Source organism: Sturnus vulgaris, chromosome 28 (assembly GCF_052056855.1).
Source record: "Sturnus vulgaris isolate bStuVul1 chromosome 28, bStuVul1.hap1, whole genome shotgun sequence".
In the NCBI taxonomy this organism is placed as follows: Eukaryota; Metazoa; Chordata; class Aves; order Passeriformes; family Sturnidae; genus Sturnus; species Sturnus vulgaris.
Window position 1 is genome coordinate 4,320,254 of NC_142270.1, and position 22,274 is coordinate 4,342,527.

Genomic DNA, 22,274 nt, shown 5'->3' on the forward strand with positions numbered 1-22,274 from the left:
TTGGAGAGCAACACCAGCTGCTTTGTGATCCCATTGACTATTGGAAATTTGCTTTGATATTAAATAGAGCTCCAAAAATAGAACGAAATCCTCTTGCTTTCCTTTTTTCTTTCAACCAAATGCAACGATTTTGTGCTGTTGAAAACCACGTTTTCCATCAGAAGTTGAGGAATGTGTGATCATTGTTTTAGTGAGGTTTTTTCCCCTGTAGTAACATGATTTTATTGTGAATTACTACTTCAGTGTCTGTCAGTGGCTAAAGGAGGGAAAGAGATTCTGGAGTTAAAGGAAAGGGAATATTTCTAGAACTAAGGGATAATTTCATGGTTACTTGATGGCTGCCCAAAACCCACAGAGATCAAGCAATATGCCTTTGTGAATTCAACTGAAGCAAATATTGGTTATTTATCAATTAAAATATTTCCAAATAAAGTTGGTGGGTGGAAAACTGAGGCAAAAACCATCCTAAAATCACCTATTCAAACCCAGGGTTTGAGTTCAGCTCCTCTGCAAATTGAGTTTACACAGGTATTGTTAAGCAGGGCTGTGTTCTCAGTGAGGGATTCTCCCAGGAATGGAACTTAAAAATAAAATTAAAAATTAAAAAAAAATAAAAACGATGCCCTCCATTTAATGAGGAATTCTCCTGCAGAACTTGATTGAAGCCCAATGATATTTAATGGTAACGACTGGTGTGTAAAGGGGAACAATAATTCCGTGGAATTAAGATGAGGCTCTTCAGCTGAAATGCTTCAGCTGAGACCTGCTGCTCACACATTTGGCTCCTGTTGGTTGGGAATTCTCCTTCCTGCAGGAGCACAGTGATTAAACAGGCCCTGCAGTGCCAGGGAGGGGTGCAGGCAGCAGAAATTTATATTAACAGTGGTCAGCTTTGAACCAATGTCCTTTCTTAGGAGAAGAAAGAGGAAGGTCAGTAATTGCCCTGTGTTTTCAGCAGAAAACATGACATGGAGTGTTTCCTGGCAGGTACCCCCTCCTCCTCTAGATGCTCTAGGGAGGAAGAGAAAGGAAAAATAACAAGGTGCATCCCTGGGGAGGTTTTCTTCCTGACCTCGCAGTGGTTGGATCAGTTCATCATCAGGCATGTGAGCAAAGCTGGGATTTCACCCAGCTCACTCTAATCCACAGCTCACAGGGCTCTGTGTCACTCAGGGAATGGAAAATGATTAAGAGGGGTGGGATGATATTGGGAGTGAGGAATGTAGGGAAAAGGATGGCAAGGATAAACCAGAACTGCCCAGAATGGGAATCCTGATGGGGAACTGTGGCAGAGACTCCCGTGGTCAGGCTGGGATGGGGATGGGGATCACTGAATGCTGGGACAGGTGAATGCTACATGGAATAATCATTGTGGGGGACTCAATTCCCAGGTAAAAATTGCAAAACAAATGCAGCTGGTGTCAGCAGAGCCCGGGCCCGACACTGGAGGGGGCAGATTTCTTCACTGGGTACTGACTGATCCAACAAAAGGTGATGTTATTTTGGATTCTGTGTGACTAAGGGAAGGACTGACTCAATTGCAAGAGAAAAACTACTCAAGAAGTTTAATGTGCTCAGATCTGAAGGCCAAATATCCATGGGGAAAGAAAGCTCCCAGAGTGATGTCTCATCCATTAAAAACAAACCACAGATGAGATCCACTCTGTCTCACACTGCCAGCAGAAAGGAGGGGAATTTGTTGCATTGGGCTCCTCTGGTTTCTTGTTTGGGTACAATAAACTGGATTAACTACAGCCAAAAGAGAGCAAAATGACATTGGAACAGATGCAGGAATGGGGCATTAGGGGGACAGGGGCTGGACACAAAGACACTGTACAGGGATGGAAGTGCTCTCTGAAATTACCCTCAGGTAGGTCAGGAAGGGAAATAATTATTTTAAAGCTAATGTTAAGTATAAACTGACTAGGAATAAATTGAGGCTGTAAGCCATAAATTCCCTCATCATCAGGCTTTAAAACAAGATGAGTGTCCAAGGCAGAAGGTGGAAATGGTTGCAAATTATTTTATGAAAGCAGCTGCCATTATCTGTGGATAAAAGCAGGAGAAAAGGTGCCAGTGAGCCAGGAGTGGTGCCCAACCCCTGTGCCCAAAATCCTTCAGATTCCCTGGGGTGAAAATGCCCAGTTTGCCCTGCCAGCTCCCAGTTTGCAGGCTCAGGGTCCTGGAGAGGATTTCCCAAACAGTTCCATGGAAGTTTTGAGCAGAGTGAGGCTGCTGGAATTTTTCCCATTGTTTATCTTATTCCTAATCCAACTGAAGCAAACCCACCATATCCAGGCTCTCCTCCTGTGTTACTCCCTCAACCAAAATTCCTGTTGACATCAATGGGAGCCCTGTCCAAGCCCAGGATGAGGCTTGACATATTTCCTTCCACTCAGCTGGAAATTATTATTATTATTAATAACGATTTTTATTAATAATAATTTTTATTGTTGCTGTTGTTGTTATTAATTTTTTTAATCCTCATAGCAGTTGTTTTTTGGTTTTTTTAAAAAGTTCAAATAACATGGTGCTGTGACTAGAGAGTTTAAGGGAAAGTGCATCAGGAATTCAATATTGTTTCCAGATGTACGATGTCATAAAGAATTTTTTCCACACTTGGAATGGTAACAGGAATTTTTTGAGAGAGATCATTTACACAGTGATGAGATATGTTACATGTAAGTAAATGCCTGTATGCCTGGAATGTTTGTACCATATGTCTAAATAGGTGTCTGTGACTGATACAGGTTTTATATCTGGGGATGTGAACGGATTTGCATATCTGTGATTTGAAGAGCAGCACACTTTAGAATGTAAAAACACTGATATAACCTAGCTGGGGGAGGGAAATTTGTAGTAGCCAGGTGGAGGCTTGTAAAGAAACACAAAGCCCTGAGCTGTGCAGGGAGGTGAAGGAGGGGCAGTGCAGCTCAGAGGAGCCGAGTTTAATGTGCTAAAGACACTTTGGCTGGATGTCACGGGAGGTGAACCCTCCCCGTGGGTCGTGAGCGAGGATTGCATTACAGAAATCCACCTGGGAAACAAAAATCATGCGGAGATCCAGCCCCAGCATTTCTGCAGCTCTGCTGGGGAACGGCTGCTCTGTGCCTGTGGCCTCCCAGCTGATAAGAAGAGCTTTGCAGATTGGCAGGGAGAACCTCAAGGAGTGTGAAAACAGCTCAGGATCCTGTAATTCCCCCAGAGTTCTGGGGGAGATGGGAATCTGTGTTTGGGAGGATGCAGGAATAACACACTGCCCTCTCTGTTTCCTTCTTGCTTGCTGTTCTCTGAAACCCCAGCAGAGGTGACAGTTTGGTCCAGCTTTTGGGCAGCTGGACTCTTAACAGATTCTCAAACAGAATCTTAAACAAAATCTTTAATTTTTATGCTGCCTCTGCCCAAAATTTGGCCCCAATCCATGGCCTACCCGACCTATTCTGTTGTCCTCAGATCATTCCCTTTGGATTAAATTTTGTATTAACAAATGGTGTTAGGCAGAAGATGACCCACAGAGAGCAGGCAAAGAAGCCAAATTATCATACACAAGAAGCAGTGCCATCAGGGCAGGAAAAGAAAAACTCACCAGAGCCATCTGCCAGTGGGCAAAAATCAGAATTTAAATCTCCAGGGGAGTTTGCACATCACCTTTCATCAGCACCAAACACAGGGGTTTTTTAAAAGGGCTTGGACTATTTTACGAGGTTGGGAGAACAAGTGTTGTTGATAAATACGTGTTCAGGAGGGTTTTGGCAAAAGTGCACAGAAATGGTTAACAAGGTAATGGTAAGAAATGTTGACCTTGATTTGTTTAGCTAAGATGTAAAGATTTTTGAAGGTCAAAGGTGTTCTTGTGTAGTGTTTTGGAGTCTAACTGTGTCTGACCCTCTAACATTAAGCTGCTGTGGCCTGCAGTTTTGAAGAGTGAAGCAAACCAGGGGGAAAGAGGGAAGGGGGAGAGAACAGGAAATGGAGTGAGGTGTTTCAGGAAGTTGTCAGGAGTTGACTGATTGATTCCAGATGGAAAGGGTCACCCTTCATGACCCAGGAAATACTCACTGGGGGAAAGCAGTTGGCTTGTGAAAGGGAAGGGCCTGGGAGTTAGAGACCATGGTGGAATGCACATTCCTCCTCCTTTTATCCATAAAACATTGGTTTTTAATCTGCAGAATAAAATAATTGTATTGTGATCTCCATCTGGCAAGAGGGAATGGCTGGGGCAAGGTGAAGAAGTTCAGACATTTGGATGATTTCACGTGTCCTTCCTCCACACCACAGATGAGGAGTTGGCTGCTGGTGGTGTAGCAATGACAAAAGTCTCTGCCGAAATTCAGGTTACAACAAAAAACCTCCCAAACTTCGAGAAGGTTCTGCTCCAGATCTGAACTTTGCATCTCACCCTGTCCATGAGACTGGTGTTTATTCACCCTGGGTCCCAGCTGGGGACAGGCCAAGGGGCTCTGGCCCTGCTGCCATGGATGGGAAAGGTGAATAAAAATGGAACCACACACGGGGAGAGGTCTGGAAGTGCCTCTTCCATTGCTGCTGGCTCAGGGAGCAGAGGAATCTCAGCACTTGTGTCTCCTGGGCTGGTTCTTGCCATTACTCTGCCATTGCTGTGGGGGTCTCTTCATCTCCTACCAAAATGTGGCTCTTGTGTTGTGCACAACCCAAATGGTGATTCCAACGCTGCCCTCTGCTCTGGGGCAGTGACAGGAGCCAGGGAACAGCTGGAGCTGTGCAGGGAGGGTTAGGCTGAATTTTGGCAAAGGTTGGATATTGGCAAAGGTTGGATTTTGGCAAAGGTTCTTCCCCCAGAGGGTTTGGGCACTGCCCAGGCTCCCAGGGGATGGGCACAGCCCCAAGAGCTCCAGGAGAGTTTGGCCAGGGATGGCCAGGGTGGGATTTTGGGGTGTCTGTGCAGGGCCAGGGGCTGGGCTGGCTGATCCCAGTGGGTGTTTTTTCCACTCAGGACATTCCATTGTTCTTTTCTGTGTGTGAACACTTAGCCTGCCTCTGTTCTCTCTTCCTGGGAGCACGTGGCTGTGTATTGATCCCACTCGTGTAAGTGAGCTCAGAGATGTCTCTATTGCACAGTGTAACTGTATATACAACACACTCTTTTTTATTTACATTTGGTTGCAATTTAAACACTTGCTGTAAATATTTCAGACACTGGAATAATTCAGGCCTATTCCCCTTTGCCACAGTGTGCTCTGGGCTGGCCAGTGAGAGAAGTAAAATTTATTTCCATTGTTTAAGGGAAAATAATGAAGTGCATCTGAGTGGGCTCAGCTATGTCATGCGGGAAACGTTCCCTTTGGATGGAGTCACACCCCACCCTAAAGGGAATGAGGAAATCAGTTGGCACACAAAAGCAACACATTCTGTGACAAGAATGCTTGAGAAGTATAAGAGTACAGGATGACAAGAGCCTTTTGGAATGAATTAGAGTTGTCTCGAGAAAGAAAGGATTCTTTAAGCTCGCCTAAGCCTGGGGAGGGCAAGGTCTCTGCTGCTCTGTGCTGGATAGAGTTTTATCAACAATTGGAGCTTGACATTCTCTTACCTCGCCTGTGACAGCTGAGGCTGTGAAAATCCATGAACACATCCAGGGTTTGACTCTCCGTGGCTGTGCATGACTGTGGGTGTGGCAGTGGGATGGAATTAAACTCCTTTACACCAACTGATGGTCAAAACTGCTCAGTCAGAGGGCGTTCTTTTTCCAGGAGTTAAAAAATTGTTTGTTTTTCCCCAAAATTTGTGGTTTGAAGTCACACATCTTCCTGGATTGATGGGATTTAGAGCTTTGGATACTGTAAAAACTGAAGTGGGATTATTTAACATGTACAGTTACTTCCTCGAAGAATTCAAATTGGAGCCTGGTCATGGAGGTTTTTTAAACCTGCTGCTCACTTTGGGGTGCTCAGGCTCAGATGATTTTTCAGGAGGCACTGTGAACTCACCTGTCAAAACCAGGCACGATATTAGGTCTTGTTTTCTTGGAGTTTCCATCCTGCAGGAACTGGGTCATTATACAGTGAGGCTTCCATGCAGGATCTTGTGTTAAATGCAATTAATGCACTGAATGAAGGCTGAGAATATTTTCTCCCCTTCTTAAACCCCTGCAAGGTGTGCTGCCATTTTACAAAACGAGGGTCTAGCCGAACTGAATAATTAATCCATAACGAGCTGAGTTTGGAATAAATCGTTTACCTGGGTGTTTTTCTCTTCTCTTTCTCAATATCCAGGTGGTGCTATCGACAACAGTGAACGTGGATGGACACGTGCTGGCAGTGTCTGACAACATGTTCGTGCACAACAACTCCAAGCACGGGAGGAGAGCAAGGAGACTCGACCCCTCAGAAGGTGGGAATTTCGTCTGGAGAGCAGAGCAGAAATTACCCATTCTTCCATTTCTGTTTGTTTTCAGGAGTGAAGGAGAGAGCTGAGGGGGGAATTGCAGAGCCTCAGGGGGTTTGGGGAAGGCAGAGGCAGGAAAACAGTGTCTACTGCATGCAAAATATGATCCTCCTCACATCTAAGGGACTGGCTCCCCCTCCCCCTGCAATTTATTAATTAGTATGTACTGCAAAGATGAAAAACACAGAAACACCAAGTATTATCTAAATTTCAGCCCTCTCATTCAGCTGGGATAGATTTGATTTCAGGCAAATTAGGCAAGATGACATCTTAGTTAAACAGAGCCGTTCCAGCACGAGATGTGTATGAAAAAGTGTCACTGGTTCCCTTAAACAAACTGTGCACGGAGCCTAACGATGCGCAGAGGGAGCTGACACTAATTGATGGGAGTTTGTTTGGCTAAGCCACACTCATGGCCAGCTCCAGGATGGGTTGGGGACTGCATTCAAGCAATTACAAATTCTTGTATCTGTTAAGTTTCAAAACGTTCGGCCCCTCCTCTCCCTCTTGGTTCCCAAAACATTTCACCTCCCTCGGGCAGGCAGTGCTCAAAAACGGCTGGAAAGTGCTGGAAAATGCTACCAGTGCCTGCTTTTCCCTCTCCTGCAGCCACTGAAAGTGAGAAGAGCTGGTGATGTTAGTGGAATAGACAAGCAAGGATATTATTTCATTATAATGTTTTGCTGCCCCACTTCTTAACTGTGCCCTGTATCAACCTAAAAGAAGAATTAATGAACTGGAAGAAAATGATTGAATCAGTAAAGAATTCAGAGTGGTGTTAATTCTCCCCCAGCGGGCAGTGAAATGGTAGAAGGAAAATCCCAGGATTCCTAGCCTAGGAAGCCATCCAGTTTTTCCTTGACTGATTGGATGTGATTGACTGGCTGTTCAAAGGAGTCTCATGTTTTTGGAGCACTGCCAAAGTTCCCCTCCACCTCTGACCCTGTCAACATTGGGAATGGAGTGATGGATTGACTTTGGTTATGGCCTGGAAACCATATTGGGTTCCTGATGGGATGCATAGTCCAGAGGCCTTGAACATATGGAAGAAAGAAATAAAAAAAAAAATAAAAAATTGACTCTATAAAATCAAGAAAATTATTAGAAATTATCTCCTGATGTGAATTGGAGGAGACATTTGATATTCCTATATCTTCTCTCACCCATTGATAAACTTAATGGATGTGACTCTACCTTTTTTTCCAGGGGGTTTGTGTCTGTGGGATCATATGCTAATGAGTGGGTGTTATTTTGGATTTTTAAGCAGCCTCTGCACAACCATTTAAGCCTTTCGTTTTTACACCCACTACAGTTGGCCTATTAGGCTTTAATGACACGATGTTAAGTGCCAGTAATGAATAGGCAAGTAATTAACACTTGCAAGGCAGAAAACACTCCTTTATTTATTTATTTATTTATTTATTTGTCAACATTCTGGGGGTTGTGGAGAGGTGAGCAGCCTTCGTGGGTGAAGGGATTTGTCCCAGGTCTCTGCCAGCAGTGGGAATTGAGGAATTCCCAGGTGTGCATGGGTGGAGCTGCTCTCAGCTCCTGTTTTCACCACTTGGGATGTTGGATGCTCACAGGAATTGCTGCAGGGATTCACACCCAGGCCTGCAAACGTCCTCAAACCTCTTGGAGGGGATAAAAAAAAACACCTTAAAGCGATGTTTTGATGTTTTTTTTTGTTGTTGTTGTTTTGTGCAGCCACGCCCTGCATCAAAGCCATCAGCCCGAGTGAGGGCTGGACCACAGGGGGGGCCATGGTGATCATCATCGGGGACAACTTCTTCGATGGGCTCCAGGTGGTGTTTGGGACCATGCTGGTGTGGAGCGAGGTGGGTACAGCTGCCCCCAGCCCCTGGGCTGGGAACAATTCCCTTTTCCGGGGAGGAACAGGGTTATTTCCCTTTGCCAAGGAGGAATGGGGTTAATTCCCTTTGCCAAGGAAGAACAGGGTAAATTCTCTTTTCCAAGGAAGAACAGGGTAAATTCTCTTTTCCAAGGAGGAATGGGGTTAATTCCCTTTTCTGGAGAGGAATGGGGTTAATTCCCTTTTCTGGGGAGAGATGGGGTAAATTCCCTATTCCAAGGAGGAACAGGGTAAATTCTCTTTTCTGAGAAGGAATGGGGTTAATTCCCGTTTCTGGGGAGGAACAGGGTAAATTCCCTTTTCCAAGGAGGAACAGGGTAAAATCTCTTTTCTGAGAAGGAATGGGGTTAATTCCTGTTGCCATTCTGTGGTGCTGTGTCAGGTGGGGCTCATAAACCTGTGTGAAGGGAATTCATGGGATGTGTTTTCCTTGCTCTGTGATATTGTTGAGTGATACCCAGAATGGAACTGAACAATTTTGAGCATCTATAAAATCAAGGAAATTATTAGAAATTGTCTCCTGATATGAGCTGAAGGAGACATTAGATATTCCCATATCTTTTTTGAACCCATTGATGAACTTAATTAATGTTAAACTACCAAATTTTCCACGGGGTTTCTTATTTACACAGGTTTAGTTACATAAGAAAAGGGAGAGAAATAAAGAAAGGGTTTGAGTTTGGGAAGGAGAAAAAAAAATCTGTCTGGGCTCAGGAATAAACCATCAATTAACCAATGGGCTTAACAGTACCAATTTCTTGATGACAATTTGTCCTAAAATGTGTGATCCTCTCCTGGAGGCCAGGACCCAAGCAGGTGTACCCCTCTGCTGATCTATAGTGCTAATAAAAAATAAAGAGTTTTTACTGAGGCCTGTGATGCAGGACAAGAGGGGATGGTTTTAAAGTGAACAAGGGTAGAGCTGGAGATGAGGATGACATTTTTTTGTTGTTTTGGTGAGACCCAGAGAAGCTGTGGCTGCCCCATCCCTGGAAGTGTCCAAGGTTGAACAGGATTTGGAGCAATCTGGGAGGTGTTCACTGGGGGTTGGACTGGATGATCTTTAGGGTCCTTCCAACCCCCGACTTTTCTGTGATTTACTCATGGAATAAAGGCTGGAGCAGCCAGCTGACGTGCCTGTCCTGTTGCCATCCCCAGCTGATCACACCTCACGCCATCCGTGTGCAGACGCCGCCCCGGCACATTCCCGGCGTGGTGGAGGTGACATTGTCCTACAAATCCAAACAGTTCTGCAAAGGAGCACCAGGCAGGTTCATTTACACAGGTGGGTGCCTGGGATTGGGGCTGCAGGAGCTGTGTCCATGATTTGGTTTGATTAATTAATTAATCAATTTACCCTCTTGTTCTTCCAAGGCCACTCTGGCAGTGGTGACACTTTGGGGTGTAAGGAGGAGATTTCATAAAGCATTTTGACTTCACATTCTTATTTTTCCCCAACTGCTGTCACAACATGAGTCTGCCCACAGAATATGCAACCAAATATTTATGTTCAACCTGATTTATATTTGAGCTTTTCTGTTTTCTTTTTTTGGAGAGAGTCACACTAAGACAGATTGCTTGAAGAAGAAAATGGCAAAGCTGTTGGAAAGATGAATATAAAAATGAGCTACACATTTGAAGGGTAAATTTGACTGGCACAGTGAGGCTGTTGTGGGAGCTCATCTGTGTCTTTAAGCTGGGCTCCTGCCCAGTGTGCTGTGGTGGCACTGCTGCACTTTGGGGCTCTCAGCATTCCCACTCCCCAGTGCTCTCACCCAGGGTGCTGCAGCCTGGCCATCAGCCTCCTCTCATCACCAAAATGGGACCTGTGGACTTTTCCAAAAGGTTCCCACATGGAAAACTTCCTGTCAGAGTGAAGCCAGCAGGGTTCTGTAGACAGGTAATGATGTGCAGGAGAGTAGAGCAAAAACCCAGACAAACGGCTCCTTGGAGGGGAGTGGCAGCTGCTGAAGCAACTTCAGCAGCTGAAGTAAGAGATGAAATACTTAAAATGAGAGATAAAAGCCTGTTTTTAAACCACCACACCCAAACATTTAGTCCCCGTGTGTGCCTTCATCTGGTGGGGATGCAGGTTGCACACACATCCCTGCTCTGAATTGCTCTCCTTTCATCAGCTGCTCCTGGAATAAAAAGACATTTGTTCTCTGCTGCTAATCTTGCTGTAGCCTCATATTCTGCTTTTAATACGACACAAATTCAAATTCTCTGCTGCTGTAAGTGGTTCCATTATAGTTCCCTTGGCTTTAATAACACACCAGTTTATGCCAGCTGAGGGCACGTCTTGGAGGCTTTCCTAGCTCAGCTTTGATCACAGCTCTGCATTTACTTTGTCACAGAGATGCTAACCTGGAAATGTGTATATCAAGGAGATTTGGAACATAATTTTCCTTGCTGAGCAGAAATCCTCCAGGGGTTACCTTGTCAGAGCAAAGCAATATAAAATCATCTGTGGGAGAGGTGGCGCTCTGGGTTGTGCTGTATCAGCCAGGATCCAGGGAGGGGAAGGTGCTGCTTTGCTAAATCTTGTAAGGGGATTGGAGCTCTTGTTTTCTGCTTGTGAGAAGCAGCACTTACAAGGATGCAGAGAGCTCTATGAATTGGAGGAGTGAGTTGGACAGAAAATGCTGAGGTGACAAAACATTTCCTGCTGTCACTGCTTTAGCCTGTGAGAGACATGGGGGGAAAAAGAGAACTCCAGGATCTGAGGGGGCTGACAGGAAAACCAGAGAGGGACCCTTCATCAAGAACTGTGGTGACAGGACAAGGAGTAATGGGCTGGAACTGAAAGAGGGGAAATTTAGGTGAGATTTACAGAAGAAATTCCTCCCAGTGAGGGTGGTGATGCCCTGGCACAGGCTGTCCATAGAAGCTGTGCCTGCCCCATCCCTGGGAATGTCCAGGGCCAGGTTGGGCAGGGCTTGGGGCATCCAGGATTTGTGGAAGGTGAGCCTGGGAATGTCCAAGGCCAGGTTGGACAGGGCTTGGAACATCCAGGACCAGTGGAAGGGGTGTTTGCCCATGGCAGCAGGGTAGAACAAGATGATTTTTTCAGGTCCCTTCCAACCCAAACCATTTCATGACTCAAACTGTGATGCCACAGGTGCCTTTTCTCTGTTAACACCTTAAAGTTTGGGCAGCCCACTGCAAAAACTGCTCTCCCTCTGCTGCAGCTTTGTGGGTTCAGGGTGTTTCTAGAGATATCCAGACTTGGTTCTCCTGTTTTCCCTGTGCTCTGTGGGGTAAATCCAAGGTGAGCTGCAGAGCTGTGGCCCTTTCCCACATCTCCCAGGGTGATCCCAGCACGAGCTGCTGCCACTCAGGGTAAATCATGCATCATCATCCTCCTCCAGCAGCCCGATGTGCTTTGATGTGTGCTGAAATAATTAATATTTCCAGTGTCAGCACTGTGCTGGGTGGGTGTTGCAGCCACAGACAGGGGCTGAGCTGCTGCTGCTGCAGCTCTGGCAGATGCAGCCAAGTGTCAGGGAAGAACCTGCTCAGCTGTGAGAATCCTTCCCCTCCTCCTCAAGTCAGAATAGCTGTGCTGAAGATGAAAACACAGGTTTGGAAGGGTAAAGGACATCAAAGAGGAAGCACTGTCCAGACTCTGAGCCTCACTTAAATAAAATCAGTTGTTGACATGTTTAGATCCCTCCCTACTCTTATACAACAAATCTCTTGTTACAACAGGCCTGCTAGGGAGAGGTTTACAGGCTCACTGATAATTTCGTTTATTCCCTAAGTGGCTTCTCTTTTTGTGAATAAATTGTATCATGCCATGCCCAGGTTTTTAAACTGTTTTGGGAAGTTCAAGAGACCCCTTGAACCCGACACTCTGGATTTGAGGATTGCCAAAGGGATTTGGTACCTGAGTCCATTTGCTGAGAGGTTTCATTTCAGATATCTGATTTCTAGGAAATAATGAACAGCCTGCTTGTGTGTCAGACCCCTTTATGGTCTCTGAATCCACGAACCCCAAAGCATTTGGATTTAATTCTGGCATATTTCTGTGCAAAACACAGATAAATCTTTCCTCAGTGGAAGTGGGATTGTGGGGAAGCTGCTTAAACTTCCTGGTGGATTCTTCATCTGTGGCTCCACTTGGGAAGGTGTCATTTACTCCTCCAAATACTTGGTGTTGGTTTTTCACAGGATTTCACAACAGAGATATTTTTGTTCCATTAATGAGTAAAACCAGTAGTGGGCAATTTTGTTGCAGGCTGCACAGAAAAGCTTTGTGCTGAAAGAAATAATGTACACATTGATTCAGGATGCCTGAGTCCTGAGAACAATTCAGCATTGTTGGCAAATCATTTGCTGCTGCTGCTGATCTATCAGGATGAAACTGTCCATGTCAATCCACTGGAAAAATGTTTGTTGAATAACAGCCAGCTTCTTCTTCCTGAATTAGAATTTTGCATATTCCCACTAGCTATTTTTAGTAACTTCATATATATATATATATATATATATATATATTTGAATTCCTGTACATTTCACATGTTTGAATTCCTATATATTTCACATTTCTGTAGCTTTAGATATATAACTTAAATGAGTAGATTTGTGATCAAGAAGAGAAATGGCACATAATGATGTTTAGGTTCTTGTGAGAACTGATCTTTAATTCTCAGGATTATTGGCATAATAGCCCCCCAAATAACCCCCCAAAAAAACTGCTCTTCCCAAACGGGATGTAGATTGTGTGGCAGTTGAAATGTGTATTATTAAACTCCTTAAGCAAACCAGAATGGCTCCCAGTGGAGAGCAAAGACATTCTAAGTATAGCCAAGACTAAATTCTCAGGTCTGGGTTTTCTCTGCTCAATTCCCACTCGATTATCTCCTGTAATATTTAAACTTCATGCCATGCCATAATTATTTAATAAAAAGTAAATATAAAATGTATCTCAGTGGGGAATTTGACCTTTTACCTTCATGTTGTTCTACCCAAAGGCAGACAGGGATAAACAGGGAACCTGGATCAGTGTAAAAGTCTCTCACTTGATGGGTTCATCTCCTGGTGCAGGAGATGCTTCTCCTGTGAGGTGCTCAGGATATTTTGGATGATTCAATAAGAACCATCAGCATCTCTTGTAATCAGGAGTTTTCAGCTGTGCCAGTGCCAGAGATAGTTATTTTAAAAAACAAAGATTTTTTTTTTTTCTCCCCAAAGGACCACAAATGGTACAAGAAGGTCTAAGCCAGCACTGACTGAGAGTAGTGCTAAAGGACTTACATATGTTACTGATTAAATGTGTCATGAAATTCTTCACAGAATCCTCAGCATGAATGTGTCGTTTGTGTTAAAATGTGCATTCTGAAGAATAAGGGAATTCAAAGAAAAACATCCCTGTGGCCGTGCTGGTGCACAGTGGCACTGCTGAGGTGTTGGAGGCAGGCAGAGCCCGAGCACACAGAATGCTGCAAGCTGACTTTTGGGTTCTGCACCAATTGAAATTGGAGTTTGAATAATCAGGAATTTGATTATTATTGCCGTGATTTCCTAGCAGAGACTGGGAGAGTGTCTGAAGTTTTCTGAAATCATCAGCGATGCCAGTAGGGCTCTGCCAGCTATTGCTAACTGAGGATCTGGGTCAAAATATCCTGGTTTATCCACCAGAGATTCAGATCATTACAGGGAAGTGGTGGCGTATGCAGAGCACACAAGTGGGGAGGGGAATGTGTCTAATGAAGAGCTGTGCCCTACTTTGGGACTGCAAAACGTTGGGGGCATGTGTGGAATGTGTTTATTAGAGGAGCAAACACGGCTGGCTGATTTCTGGCTGTGTAAGCAGCAGGACCAGACCTGTTCTGGTGGGTATTTGTCTCATAATTTGCTTTATTGCTGTCATGGTTCTGTCCAGAGTGAAACATTCATCCTTAAAGGAGTATTTTGTGACAGCGCTGCTGCATCTTGCCAATTGTTCATTCAGCCTTTGATAGAGGAGTCAGCCAGGGAAACTGGAGCACTTTTAAGGGCAGAAGTTGTGATTTCTTTGTTGCCCTGTTGAGACAGAGCCATATAAAAATCCATGTTTAGATACACTCCTAAAATGTCGTGGGGTTTGATGTTTTCCTTCCAGCTTTAAATGAACCTACCATAGATTACGGCTTCCAAAGACTGCAGAAGGTCATCCCAAGACATCCTGGGGACCCTGAAAGATTAGCTAAGGTAAAATCATTTTAAGCATTTCACCCAGCCCACCAACTGTGTTCTTTCACTTTTAATTCATAAAAGAGACACAATTATATCTTAAATGAAAATCACATCTGAATTCACCAATTAGTTGTAAGTGTGGCACGAATGGGGTTGTGTAAGCCCACCGTGATTTTTGTGTTCAGTCTTTGTGTCGTTTTGCTGCGGAATTGAGTCCAGTGAACGTTCCCAGTTCGTTGTCCTTGTGCTCTGCCCCATCCTTGGTGGCAGATCCCTGAGCCCAAATGCTGTGTCCACGCCAAGGAATTTATTGAACCCTACCCACGTCAGCGTGTCCGTGGAAAGGACCCACTGAAATCCCCGGGGGAGCACAGGGACACCTGGGATTTGTCTCGTTTTTTTGGGGCTGCTGAGGTGGAGCAGGTTCAGGACTCTGGAGAGCTCCGGGTCACGGAGCAGCCCAGGCAGAGCCAGGATCAGCCCCCGCTGGCTCCGAAGGGACTCGGGCTTTGGGGGGGCTGCTCTGAGCCTCTGGGAAGGATTAAATTCCTCGGGTACCTGGCAAATAACACGTGGTGAACGCAGCTGGGCTCCAGAGTGACCACACACAAACACTGGAGTCACTTGAGAGAATACTAGCTCATGGTGTTCTTTAATTTATTTAACCATTCCATTCCATTCCATTCCATTCCATTCCATCCCATCCCATTCCATTCCATCCCATCCCATCCCATCCCATCCCATCCCATCCCATCCCATCCCATCCCATCCCATCCCATCCCATCCCATCCCATCCCATCCCATCCCATCCCATCCCATCCCATTCCATTCCATTCCTTTTTAAATTTTACTTTAGGCTAGTCTATTCTCATATTCAATTTACTATTTTATTTATTTTCTCCTATTTTATTTTATTATTATATTGTGTTTATTGTACTTATTTATTGATTTGTATTTTATTTATTACGTATTTATTTAATTGTATTTTTGTATGTATTTTTAATTTATTATACATTTATTTCTATTATTTATTTCTTTATTATTTATCTATTACCTATTTAATTTTTAAATTTATTTTCTTCATTTATTATAATCTTTTTTACTTCATTTTAATGACAAGAGCTATGTTTGGGATTTTTTGTTTGTTTTTTGCCATTCAAACACCTCTTTCCCTCTGCCCCACAGGAAATGCTGCTGAAAAGAGCTGCAGACCTGGTCGAGGCCCTGTATGGGACCCCCCACAACAACCAGGTCAGGCTGCCATGGGTGGGACAGTGCAGCCCCAGACACTGGGAATGTTTCCCATTCCCAGACCCGGGGAGGTTTCCCATTCCCATTTCCATTCCCATTCCCAAACCCTGGGAAGGTTTCCCATTCCTATTCCGAGACTGAAGGAAGGCTTCCCATTCCTATTCCCAGACTGAAGGAAGGTTTCCCATTCCTATTCCCAGACTGAAGGAAGGTTTCCCAGTCCTCCATTCCCAAGTGCCAGGAAGGTTTCCCATTCCCAGACCACAGGAAGATTTCTCATTCCCATTCCGAAACCCTGGGAATGTTTCCCATTCCCATTCTCATTCCCATTCTCATTCTCAGACTCTGCAAAGGTTTCCCATTACCAAGCCCTAGGAATGTTTCCCATTCCCATTCCCAGACTCTGCAAAGGTTTCCCATTGCCAAACCCCAGGAATGTTTCCCATTCCCAATCCCTGGGAAGGTTTCCCATTGCCAAACCCCAGGAATGTTTCCCATTCCCAATCCCTGGGAAGGTTTCCCATTGCCAAACCCCAGGAATGTTTCCCATTCCCAATCCCTGGGAAGGTTTCCCATTGCCAAACCCCAGGAATGTTTCCCATTCCCAATCCCTGGGAAGGTTTCCCATTGCCAAACCCCAGGAATGTTTCCCATTCCCAATCCCTGGGAAGGTTTCCCATTGCCAAACCCCAGGAATGTTTCCCATTCCCAAACCCCAGGAAGGTTTCCCATTCCCATACCCCAGGAAGGTTTCCCATTCCCATTCCCACTCCCATTCCCATTCCCCATTCCCATTCCCCATTCCCATTCCCATTCCCAAACCCCAGGAAGGTTTCCCATTCCCAGACTCCAGGAAGGTTTCCCATTCCTATTCCCATTCCCCATTCCCATTCCCCATTCCTATTCCCATTCCCATTCCCAAACCCCAGGAAGGTTTCCCATTCCCATTCCCATTCCCATTCCCATTCCCATTCCCATTCCCACTCCCATTCCCATTCCCATTCTCCAGGAAGGTTTCCCATTCTCACTCCCATTCCCATTCCCACTCCCATTCCCGTCCCCCATTTCTCCCTTCCCCTCCCTGAGCCCCTCCTCGTTCTCAGGACCTGATCCTGAAGCGCGCGGCCGACATTGCCGAGGCTCTGTACAGCGTTCCCCGGAACCCCGCGCAGATCCCGGCGCTCTCCAGCTCCCCTGCCCACAGCTCCATGATGGGCATCAACTCCTACGGCAGCCAGCTGGGCGTCAGCATCTCCGAGTCGGCTCAGGGCAACAACCAGGGTGAGCTCAGCGGGTCCACAAAGCCAGAAAGCCTCACGGTCCTGTCAGTCAAAGCACGGGAGTTGAACTGAGAAAAATTCAAAAATAGGAAATGTGGCTGGGGTGGGGAATGTGAGCTGTTACCTTCGTGTTGTTCTACCAGAGGTAGGGAGGGTTAAACAGGGAATGGGGGTGCTGGAAGTAAGAATATAGATGTAAAATTTAAAGCAGAGATGTGTTAAGTGGAAAAAAAATGTAGTTATAAAGTTCAGGATATAGAAAGAATAAAGTCGTTGCAAAGGGGACACAATGGGTTTGTGTGTCCGGACAGGATTGAGAAAAGTCACGCTGTAATTAGACAAAATTTCTTAGTATTGGATTAGAAATATAAATATCCTTGTTGGCAGAGTTTTATTGGTGAATAAGCCCTTAAAAGATCTGGTAGCCATAAGTCTTGTGACTTCTGGTCTTGATTTCAATACCTGTGGCAAGAACTCAGGTTTTCTGTAGAAGATAAGAAAAATTAACCACACTTTCTGGGCAGCCACAAGTCCCATCTCTCTGCCTCACTGGGAGTAAGGAAGAATCCCCATGGAATGTGATAATGTGGGAGCAAAAAGCCCCCAGTGAGCCCCAAACATTCCCTGGGCTCTGAAAGCCCCAACCCAGTCACATTCCCAATAATTTTTACCCAGTCACATTCCCAATAATTTTTACCCAGTCACATTCCCAATAATTTTTACCCAGTCACGTTCCCAATCCTTTTTACCCAGTCACATTCCCAATAATTTTTACCCTGGAAAAGTTTTTCTAACCTCTCCATGTGCCCAGTGATGGCTTTAACTCCCATCCCAAAGGGTAGTGCTGTCCCATGTCCCTAATTGAAATAATTTTTGATATTTTTTGATATCAACTCACCCCTGAATTCCTTCCCCGTCCACCTCAAAATATCAATTTTTTTAAAAATTTTATCTCTGTTTTCACAAACAATGGCAGCAGCAGGAAAAAGTCTCACACAGAGATGGAAAATTTTCCCTTTTTTTGTTTTGAAGGCATTTTCTTCATTGTTAATTTTATCAATATTCATATATTGTATGTATTACATTTAATCCAGATACACTATTGATTGTGAGGGAAACAACCCATAAACCACTGTATGAACATTGGAAGAATTATCAACTTTTCTGCCTCCTGAATATTTTGATATTTTTTAGCACACACAGTCTGGGGTTGATCTCAGTAATTGGCTGTGTGTAACACTCTAAGGCAGCAAACCCAGATCCTTTAAAATTAATTTTCTATCTGCCCAATTAAAATCCATCATAAAGATAATTTTGCTCATTTTTTCAAGGTGTTACCAGCCCTGAATTAGAACCTCATAATGCAAATGAGCAGAAATTACCTGACTTGATATACTTAAATATTATTTCTAAATAGTGACTACTCTTAATGTAATTATTGTATCAGTTTCTCCAATGAAAGTTTTTCCATGGAAAAACCCTTTGCAGCTGGAATAATGATTTTGTCCTTTTATGCTGGTAGCTACAGTTTTCAACTCTCTTTTTGAGTGAAAAAGGATCAATTCTGGCTCTCAATATTTGTTAGTATTTTTTTAATACAACAAAAATAAGTTTTACATATCCACTTTATTTCTTTCTCCCAAGTAGAGGAAATTAAAAGTTAAATTGCAAACTTTATATGGGTTATAATTTCCCTTTAGTAATGTACTTGCTTTATCTCTAATTCAACGACTCAACAATAATTTGAAGAGTAAAACCTCCCCCATTCAATGGTAGAATATATTATAAATATATTCCCATATATTATAAATACTATCCCAGGTAAATATAAGCACACACAATATTATCCAGGTTATTGGAGTGAATTTAAAGTTTTAACAAATCAAATTTTATCGGAAAAATATGCATCAGATGGCTTCAAAAAGTTGGTTCAAAACTTGAACTGCAGAAAAAAACCCACCGGATTTATCATCATTGCTTAAAAATTTTAAATAACGTGGGCTTCAATGCTAATTATTTAAGCGGGGGGGGGGGGGGATGTGCAGGAGGGAATTTTCAGCTCTGAAATGGCTTTTATTTACAGGTTACATCCGGAACACCAGCAGCATCTCTCCCCGGGGTTACTCGTCCAGCTCCACCCCGCAGCAATCCAACTACAGCACGTCCAGCAGCAGCATGAACGGCTACAGCAACGTGCCCATGGGCAACCTGGGCGTGCCCGGCTCGCCCGGCTTCATCAACGGCTCGCCCACGGCGTCCCCGTACGGATGTACGGCCACCCCTGCCTCACTGATGCCCCATTTGTACCCCATTTGTACCCCATTTGTACCTCATTTGTAGCCTATTTATACCTCATTTACATCCTATTTATACCCCATTTACTCCTCATTTATACCCCATTTATAGCCTATTTATACTCCATTTAAACCCTATTTATACCCCATTTATACCCCATTTATACCCCATTTATAGCCTATTTATAGCCTATTTATACCCCATTTACACCCTGTTTATACCACATTTATACCCTATTTATACCCTATTTATACCCCATTTATACCCCATTTATACCCCATTTATAGCCTATTTATACCCTATTTATACCCTATTAATACTCCGTTTACACCCTGTTTATACCCCACTTATACCCTATTTATACCTCATTTACATCCTATTTATACTCCATTTATACCCCATTTATACCCTATTTATCGCCTATTTATACCCCATTTATACCCTATTTACACCTCATTTATACCCCATTTATACCCCATTTACACCTCATTTATACCCCATTTACACCTCATTTATACCCCATTTACACCCTATTTATACCCCATTACATCCTGCTTCAGTTACCCCATATACCCCCATCTATACCCCATTTACACCCCATCCTGCCTCAGTGATACCCCTTTTATACCCCATTGCATCCTGCTCCAGTTACCCCATTTATACCCCATTTATAGCCCACTTATACCCCATTTATACCCCACTTATACCCCATTTATAGCCCATTTCCACCCCATCCTGGTCCTTTCTGCCTCAAAAACCATCAAAAACCACTTTAGTTCCCATTTTGCCAAAGGCTCTCTCTGTGTTTGGGTACAAACTAGAAAAACCTCCTGTTTTTTTTTTTTTTTTTGAATGTTGAACCTTGCTTCTTTTTTTTTTTTTTTTTTTTTTTTGAGTTTTGAACCTTGCTTCTTTATTTTCCTCCATATTTTTTTTTATCCTAGTGCAGATTCTCGAGTGGCAAAGCCACCGTGGGAAATTAGGAGCAGCTTTATTAAGCGAGTAGCCACTGCTTTTAGCACAGAGACTTTGCAAATCCTGGGTAAAAGCCACTCTGAAATAATTTTTATGAGTTTGAAGGCATTATCAATAACTGAGAACTGAATTGGGGATTAATTTCCTGTGACACCATATTAACTTGGATAAATTAATAACCAGAATTATAATATATATAACATAGAATGGAATTAAGCTCTCAATTTCTGCTTGTTTTACCATGGCCAGCCACTCTTCCTTCCATAACTTGATTTCTCTCTGGCTAGGGGATGGGTGAAAAGCAAAAAAAAAAAAAAATGTATACACCACCAGCTATGGTATAAGTAAATAATTAAATATATGATATATATGTATATCTAAAAAAACCAGGATAAAGACTTAAACAGATATATTTATTATTATTATTATTATTATTATTATTATTATTATTATTATTATCCTCTGTTCTGGAGCTTTCCATAAGGAAAGGACCAGGTCTCCAGCATCGTGTTATTGTGATTTCAAACTAATCCTTCCAGGAGAGGCAATTCACATGAAATATTGTTATTTGTTCCCCCTTTTGCTGAGGAATGGCTGATACAGTTCTGGAAGCTCAGCAAACAGTTCCTGGACAAGTTATTGGACATAGAAAAAGCTTTTTTCTTGCAAGGCACTTCTTTAAAAAGTATTCAATTTAGAGTAAAATCTAAGCAGCAGCTTGAAACATGGGAAATTTAATTTTTAAGAAGCTGGGGAAGACACGGGATTTGCCAAGTTTTCCAAATTCCAAGGACACTGAGTGGCCAGGCCATTACTGTTCCTATTGACTCTGTTTCTCCCTCGATGGATTTCAATTTTCTGGCACCTTCACCTTTAATTCTGAAAGAATTAGGCACCATTTTTTTCTGAACTATTCAGTTTAACTCCCTCTCTACTCCAGACCTTAACTGTACTCACTGAGAGAACAGAGACTCCTTTAAGAGGCAGAACAAGGAATCAACCAACGGATCCTTGAAGGAGTTTTTACCAAATTTCTGACGAGAAATTCCCTTTTTTTTTCATCTCTGGCAGTGATGTCCTCAAGTCCAACCGTTGGTTCCTCCAGCACTTCTTCCATCCTCCCGTTCTCCTCCTCGGTGTTCCCTGCTGTCAAACAGAAGAGTGCCTTTGCTCCTGTCATCAGACCCCAAGGGTCCCCCTCTCCTGCCTGCTCCAGTGGCAATGGGAATGGCTTCAGAGGTGAGCAGTGTGTCGATTAATTAATTCATTAATTCATTAATTCGCGTTACATTTCGGTGGTCACTGCGCTGCAAAGAGAGAGAAAGGGCAGCAACACCCACGGAGCTCTGTGGGGAAAAAAGGCCAATTTATTGTACAGCCAGCCCGGATTGAAAGTGTGTCAGTGCAGCCAGGACAGCACAGGAGCTCATGGGACAATTGGGAAAAACATCCTTGGGACAGCACCTCAGGATGTGTCCCACGGGAAAGACACCAGGGGTTAATGTTGGTGATGAATTCCACTCTGTTTGTCACCGTGTTGTCACCCTGGGAGACTCCTCCCTAACTGAAGCTGCAGTCAGCTTGTCAGCCTGGGAATGGAGCTGAGAGTCAGGAGAAATCCAGGCCTGGAAGGAATTCCCAAGCTGGGATTCCCCAGCTCTGTCAATGTGTGTGTCCACACATTCCAATTTGGGCACCACCAAACATCACCTTGAGTGCCATCACCAGGCCAGTGCAGGGCTCAGGAGGGAAAATCTGCCCCAGCCCAGCTGGATTAAAGGATTAAATGTTGGATTAAATGTTTGGATTAAATGTTTGGATTCAATCCAAACTTTTGGCTTTAAAGCAGGGGCCAGGCACTGATTTCCACAGGAAGGTTCTGACCCAATACATTTCAACCCCAGAACGGTTTGGGCTGGGACCCAAATTGGACCCTAAAGATCCAATTCCAAACCCCCAGCACAGGCAGGGCCACCTTTCCCTGGAATATCATGGAG

The 22,274-nt window shown here is 44.0% G+C and overlaps 1 protein-coding gene across 1 annotated transcript in view; it reads left to right on the forward strand.

Annotated features, from left to right (window-relative positions):
• Positions 1-22,274, forward strand: part of EBF2 (EBF transcription factor 2) — a 126,810-nt gene that overhangs the window by 95,436 nt on the left and 9,100 nt on the right. The window contains exons 8-15 of the mRNA XM_088179832.1: positions 6,252-6,369; positions 8,131-8,261; positions 9,455-9,581; positions 14,403-14,491; positions 15,662-15,727; positions 16,831-17,008; positions 19,091-19,276; positions 21,349-21,516. Coding sequence (XP_088035958.1) covers positions 6,252-6,369; positions 8,131-8,261; positions 9,455-9,581; positions 14,403-14,491; positions 15,662-15,727; positions 16,831-17,008; positions 19,091-19,276; positions 21,349-21,516 — 1,063 coding nt within the window. The remainder of the gene's footprint in view (positions 1-6,251; positions 6,370-8,130; positions 8,262-9,454; positions 9,582-14,402; positions 14,492-15,661; positions 15,728-16,830; positions 17,009-19,090; positions 19,277-21,348; positions 21,517-22,274) is intronic.